Below are 6,754 nucleotides of genomic sequence, written 5' to 3'. Positions count from 1 at the left end.
AATGAGTTACCAGATACAGATACTTGCTGAAGTTTAAATAGACAGATTAGTAAATTTGAAGAGCATCACTACTGGTTTTATGAGTCATCACAGCTTCTCCCAAACAGAGTGGAGTCTCACTGCCTGAAGAAGAGTGAAGTCCTGGCTGCAGCTTTGATTTGCCAGTCCAATCAAATCCCACAGGGTTCAGAAATGAAGCTGCTCACTGCTGCACTGCAGAGTCCTCAGTGTACAGATCTCGGGTGAGATGAGTCATAACAGCTTCAAAATGTGAAATGCCTTAAATTCAGCACTTAAAGACATTGTAGATTGCTGGAGTTTTTATTCTTGCTTTGTTTCTTCCTTTGTGTCTGTGTATATAATCTTCTTTATCCTCTACCTTGTGGTTGCTTTACATTGTGTCTAAATGTCAACACAAATTAACTTGTCTTGTTTTGCTTTGCTTCTAGATTGGAACGTACAGAGCAGCTCCTGAGAACTGAACTGACAATGTGTAAGTGTGGATTAATTTGCCCCTACCATCTACCATCGTCCGTACCAGTGGCGTTGCTGCCTCTGTCATCGCCGGTACTGATGGTGCTTTTTGCCATTGCCCTTGCCATTGCCGTCATTGGTACTGGTACCGGTTGATGGACCAGTCAGTGACGTCTGATCGGTTATGTTGGCTTTAACTTGCCAGAAAATGCATGTCTATATCTGTCCCAGGGTTGGGCAGTATCCAAATGTTGATACCGTTAAACCTCCTCCACATTTTACAGAGGTATACGGTATTATGGTGGCCAAATAAAAGTCATGTTGTACAGCTCAGACGGAGTCACCAAAATGTCATTCAGAAAGGGCATACCCTTCCAAACACGACATAAGAATACTGAAACAATAACAAAGCATGTACATTACCAACTTTAACAAACAGCAGAAGTTGTGTTTTTCTTGAGGACCAACTCACCCCCAAAGGAAAACATGATACTATTGGAGTAAAAACTGAAAACCCCACCACACATATGTAGCTGCTGGACATACACTCATTATTTAGGCAGTAAAATAAATTATATTTCAGGCCCCTATGTGAGTGCACTGCATATATTTTTTAATGACGGTATTGAAACTGATACCGTTGCTATTTAAGATACAACGGTATACCTTATTACTGTATTACCACTCAACCCTCATCTGTCCATGAATGGAGCTTGTGATTCATTTATTGCTATGTTTTTGAACAGTTTGGGCTTCCATATTTGAGTCAATTAAAGTCAAAATGTGTGCCATTAAAAGACTGTTTGGTCTTGTTCTTTCCATCAGGTGCTGTTGAGCTCTCACTGGACATAAATCCCACAGACGGACACTTCCAACTGTCTGAGAACAAGAGGACAGTGAAGGCAACCACAGACGGGCCACAGGATGGATACTACCCAGTGATGTGTATACCTGGTTTGACTGGTCGCTGCTACTGGGAGGTTGAATACACAGGAAACATTTATATAGTACTGGCTTCCAGAGATTGGAGGAGGAGAGATGGTGCTGCCTGCAGGTTTGGACGAAATGATCAGTCCTGGAGTTTCTTCTGCTCTGGTGGTTTTGGTTACTCCTTCTGGCACGATAATATAAAATCAGACGTCCCCCCGCCCCCTGCCGCCTCTTCCTCCTCCTCTGTGTCTAACAGAATAGGAGTATATGTAGACTGTCGTGCTGGCTCTCTGTCCTTCTACAGAGTCTCTTTTGACAAACGGATCTTAATCCACACCTTTGACACAACCTTCACTGAACCTGTCTACCCTGGATTTGAGTTGGGACGTGGTTCCTCAGTGTCTCTGTGTTCAATGTGGAACAGGCGGTCTACTTTGTGAGGACACATCCAACCAGAAACCTACACAAAGATCATACAGGCTTTGTAGAGCTACAGCTGCAGCTTCAGTGTTCTTCAGGGTGGGATTAAGAACCCAACATACGACAATTGTAGTTTTACACACAAGAAACAAAAGCTTGAATATAACAATAACAGTAGTAAAATAAAGTAGATGATTATACACACATCAGTGCACAAAACTGGCATTTCTTTGGTATTTTGATAAACATAATCATAGTGCACTAGCCCTAGCGCTAATTCTGAATATGTGTAACGGAGGTCCGCGGATATCGCCACTAACAGTCACAAGGGACTAGTGAGGTGAAGTGACGACTTGTGGCGGTTAGCGGTTCTGAAGTTAAACTCACTTACTCAAAAAAGACGTTCAAACCCGACTACCAATCGGTCATTGACCTCTTTGGGAAACGGTTTGCATCGTCGCCTGTGGTGTGGGAAACCGAGGTTCGAGACTCACCTAGGGAATGCCTATAACATCCACATCGGTCTCATATGTAGGCCTACATACACATATCTGTCACATGGACCTTTACAGACTACCAGAGGATGCTGCTGACCATAGATATAGAAATGTAAATGTAGCATTCAGTGGTATACATGTTTCTGTGCCATGTTGAAGTGGTCAAGATCTGATGACACAAGCAGTGATGTAGATTCTATGACAAAGATTGACCAACGAAATCTTGAACCACAGTTCCTGAAATTTGTGTTGTTGTAAATATGATAGATTGAACTTGATACAAACTGACTTTTGGGATTAAACGCTGTTACTGGTCTAATTAGATATGAGATATCCATGTTTCTATATGAATGTTGTTCCCTTGAACACAGATATGTGCTGATGAGCAGTGATTTGTATTTTTAGTTTCACGTGTTTTATACAAAACAGGGGCAATTGTTTTTCTGTACTGACCTTACTAGTCTTACTAGACCTAAGTAAAGGTTGAGTAAAAACTCAGAGCAACCAGATTTTGCTGCTCCCAGTTGAAGCGCAAGTTCATGTTCAATCGATGTAGGCTACTGTTTCCTTCGTATAAACTTGAATGTGAAGTTCTGCCATCAGTTTGATGAGGTTGATAATAAATGTTAAATTGGGCTTTTTCCTTATTTTTGTTCAAGTCATAGAGTCCAAACAGCACATCCCTCCAAAAACAACTTATATTCTTTATCACACAAAAAGCTGTAAAGTTACAAATGTCTATCCACAGGCTTTGGACAAAATAAATGAGAAACTGTTTCAGTATTTCCAGAACAGAAAGTATCAAAGTCTCTTGTGAATCTTCCAACAATGTGATCATTAGATGGATTCTGGTCCTAGTCCTGGTTCTGGTCCTGATCCTGGCTCTGGTTCTGGATCCGGTTTCAGTCCTGGTTCTGGTTCTGGTACCAATTTGGTCCTGGTTCCGGCCCTGGACCCGGTTCTGGACTTGGTCGCATCCTGGTTCTGGTTCCAGTCCTGGTCGTGGTTTTGGTCCCGATCCCATCTCTGGTTCTGGATCTGGTTTCAGTTCTGGTTCTGGTCCTGGTATTGGTCCTAATTCCGGTTCTGGTCCTAATTCTGGTTCTTGACCCGGTTCTGGATATGGTCCTGATCCTGGTTCTGGTTCCAGTCCTGGTCCTGGTTTTGGTTCGGATCCCGGCTCTGGTCCTGGACACAGTTTGAGTTCTGTTCCCGATTCTGGTCCTGGTCCCAATCTAGGCTCTGATCCTGGACCCAGTTACATTTCTGGTCCTGTCTCTGGTTCTGGTCCCGGTCCCGGTCCTGGTTCTTGACCTAGTTCTGGATATAGTCTCGATCCTGGTTCTGGTTCCAGTCCTAGTCCTGGTTCTGCCCCTTATCCTGGTTCTGGTACTGGTCCACACAAGAGTTTGTTTTTGCAGAAAAAGATCTGATATGACTCTGGGTCCTGGTCCTGGTCTTGGTCCTGGTCCTGGTTTTGGTGCCCTCTGCTGGACTCATGGCACAAACACATCTGTGACTGACAGCAGTGAACTCTGACCGACCAATCAGAGAAGGACAGAGAGTGAAGAGGGTGATGTAATGAGGAGCAGCGGCCACCAGGTGGAGCTCCAGTCTCATTCACATCAATAATAATAAAATGAACAAATTAAAAAAGAAGCTTCAGTTTGTAAAACAAGTCATTAGATCAGTAAAATGACAAATTAAACTCATTTTGTTGATTTAAGTGTAAAAGGAGGAAAGTGACGTCAGTTTGTTTACAGCATCTGAGACCGATCAAAGATCCTCAGGCTGCCTACAGACAGGAGGTCTCACTCGGTGGAGAAAACCCCCGGAACAAAATAAAAGACTCTCTTTGTATTTTACCACCTGTGTGTGTGTGTGTGTGTGTGTGTGTGTGTGTGTGTGTGTGTGTGTGTGTGTGTGTGTGTGTGTGTGTGTGTGTGTGTGTGTGTGTGTCTGACAGGTGTGCTGTTGCCACGGTAACCTGACCTCCATGCAGAGGAAACAGCTGCAGAGAGAGAGAGACTCTGACCTGGTTGGAGTGGAGCAGGAAGTGAGGTCTTGTCTTCTCTCTGTCTGCAGCTTCTGAAGGTGATGAAGCTTGTGACCCGTTAATACTACTATTAAAATCAAATGACTGATCTTTGTGTTGCATTGAATTCTGGGTAGAATCAAAAAGGGAAATGGCCGACGTAGCCTACATCTGAATGCTGAGTTCTGTTTACGTCTGCAGAAAACGTTGCTGCAAGGATTCATGACACAATGAATTTCAATAACCCTGAGCTCACAATCCAAGATGGCCGCTGTCATCATCAACACTGAACAAAAAGTGAATAACACTGTTGATCAGACACTTGTGTCAATAAATTAGTCATACTGACTGGCTACATTTCCACCTCAACTTGTTGTTGTTATGCGGCGTTTTGACATCACAGTGCTAACAACAACAACACCGACTAGAGTGTGATCAACTCGGATGTCATGTGACTTCATTTTGGAGAGATCTTGAGACTCACTTTTTAAATGCTGCTAAATCTTTCAACTCGCTCAACCTTAAAGCTGTACAGAAGAGAAAATTGAATTTGAGCCCACTGTGGGTCTTAACATTAGTGTAATAACTCATCTATCAGACGATGGAGCCCAAACTTTGTTCAAAATTCTATTTTTGAGTAAATCCGGGATGAAAGTGAGGTATTTTTTTGCATTGGATAATGCAGACGCACGGATTATACGTCACGTTGCTCACGATTCATCCGCCACTGATATTGGATCCGTCATCCGTTATTCAAACGTCTGAGAGACACACACACACACACGGAGCTCGGTCTCATCCCAAGCTTTGAATATCCCGCCCGCTCGATAACAACCAATCAAATTCGTTTTCCTTACTCGGGTAAATTCCTGCAGCAACTCGTGGAAACTGGGCGCGACAAACAGGACAAACGGCCATTTCTGTACACCTTTAAAGATTTTATTTGCTACTATGTTGTTAATCCAGAAGATGGCGCTCTGTCTTAAGTATGAATCTCTCGCCATCGCTTTCCAATGTGGATTTTACTGCAATGAAATGGCAAATAAATGACTCTGACTCTTGATCACCTGATGAACTTTATCATAATTTATGCAAAATAAAAAAAAAATACTTTTATTTGCTCTTACTTTTAACTCTGTTTTTAGTGTTTGTCTGTTTTTATTCTGTTTTATGCTTCTCTTTTTCTTTTCTTTTTTTATGTTTTGTCTTTATGTAAAGCACATTGAGTTGCCTTGGTATGAAATGCGCTATATAAACAAAGATGCCTTGCCTTGCCTTGCCTTGCCTTGCCTTGCCTTGCCTTGCCTTGCCTTGCCTTGCCTTTTGACAACCCACAGACGCAGTGCAAGTTCATCTATTTATTTATTTATTCTTACTTTGTAACGGAAGCTATTTAAAATGTAGCTAAGTAAATTTCTTCCAACAATATATACTCAAGTAAAAGTACTGATTTTAAAAAATTCTCAAAAAAGTACAAGTACACAAAAAAGCTACTCAATTACAGTAACAAGAGTAAATGTAACTTGTTACTTCCACCCCTGGTTCTACCTGGAGGTGATGTGGCTACACACCCACACAGACCCGCTCTGTGTCGTAACGTAAACGCGCGGGCCAGCCGATACCAGCAGACGGGGGGGGGCGAGAGGGGATGATGGCGGCGGCACAACAGAACCCACAATTACCGGACTGAACAAGAGATTAATGATGTTACGTTATAATTCAATCATCATTACAAATGAGGGTGCTTAGTGTACATGTCACTGTTTGTTCTCACAAAATAAAGTTAGTGACGTGTCTGCGTGGAGCGGAGCTGCTGACAGATGTGCAGCTGACAGTTACAGTTTCCTCATCAAGCCTGTGAGCCACCATCCGGTCCTCCCTCCCTCACGTCGTGAGGAGGACAGGACAACGTCTCCTGAACAAAGGCTACATGTCTATTCATTGTGTTTTTCTCTCTTCATTTCTCACCACCTCTTTCAGGTTTTGCTCGTAGCCACGTGAAATCTGGTGCCTTGTGTCTTTTCTTTCACGCTCTCTCTCTCTCGCTCGCTCACTCCGCATAAAAATGAACGTTATGTGAAAACAATAACTAGTGAGAAGAATACGTAAAAACCATGAAATGGAAACATTGTTTACCTCCTGTGAGCACAGCTGCCCCACAGCCACAGTGGTCTATAGTGTTAACCTCTCTAGGCAGGTCGGTCCTGTCTGCTTTTTTAATGTTAGAGCAATTAATGCAAACAAACCCATTTCTCTTTTATTCCCTCACCCAATGAGAATCGATAAGGAATCGAATTGATAAGCAACATCGATAATGGAATCGGAATCGCTAAATTCTTATCAATTCCCATCCCTAGGTTGTTACAACCTGTCCGAGTTTATTTCTCCATAACGACCT

At 42.7% G+C, this 6,754-nt stretch overlaps 1 protein-coding gene across 1 annotated transcript; it reads left to right on the top strand.

Annotated features, from left to right (window-relative positions):
• Positions 1-144: 144 nt before the first annotated feature.
• On the top strand, positions 145-2,345 carry LOC310985529 (stonustoxin subunit alpha-like). Its single transcript, XM_083971142.1, has 3 exons — positions 145-242; positions 450-493; positions 1,300-2,345. Exons 1-3 carry the CDS (start codon positions 193-195, stop codon positions 1,842-1,844), a joined length of 639 nt encoding a protein of 212 aa, XP_083827268.1. The 5' UTR covers positions 145-192; the 3' UTR covers positions 1,845-2,345.
• The last annotated feature ends 4,409 nt before the right edge of the window (positions 2,346-6,754 follow it).

This window comes from Trachurus trachurus (genome assembly GCF_905171665.1).
Source record: "Trachurus trachurus genome assembly, chromosome: 1".
NCBI lineage: Eukaryota > Metazoa > Chordata > Actinopteri > Carangiformes > Carangidae > Trachurus > Trachurus trachurus.
This window is presented reverse-complemented; position numbering and strand designations above follow the sequence as displayed.

Excerpts from the sequence above, each read along its gene's own strand:
- LOC310985529 (XM_083971142.1), top strand. The coding sequence starts at position 193 with ATGAAGCTGCTCACTGCTGCACTGCAGAGTCCTCAGTGTACAGATCTC. Across the intron at positions 243-449 it reads CCTCAGTGTACAGATCTCGG|ATTGGAACGTACAGAGCAGC; the intron begins GTGAGATGAGTC and ends CTTTGCTTCTAG. Across the intron at positions 494-1,299 it reads GAGAACTGAACTGACAATGT|GTGCTGTTGAGCTCTCACTG; the intron begins GTAAGTGTGGAT and ends TCTTTCCATCAG.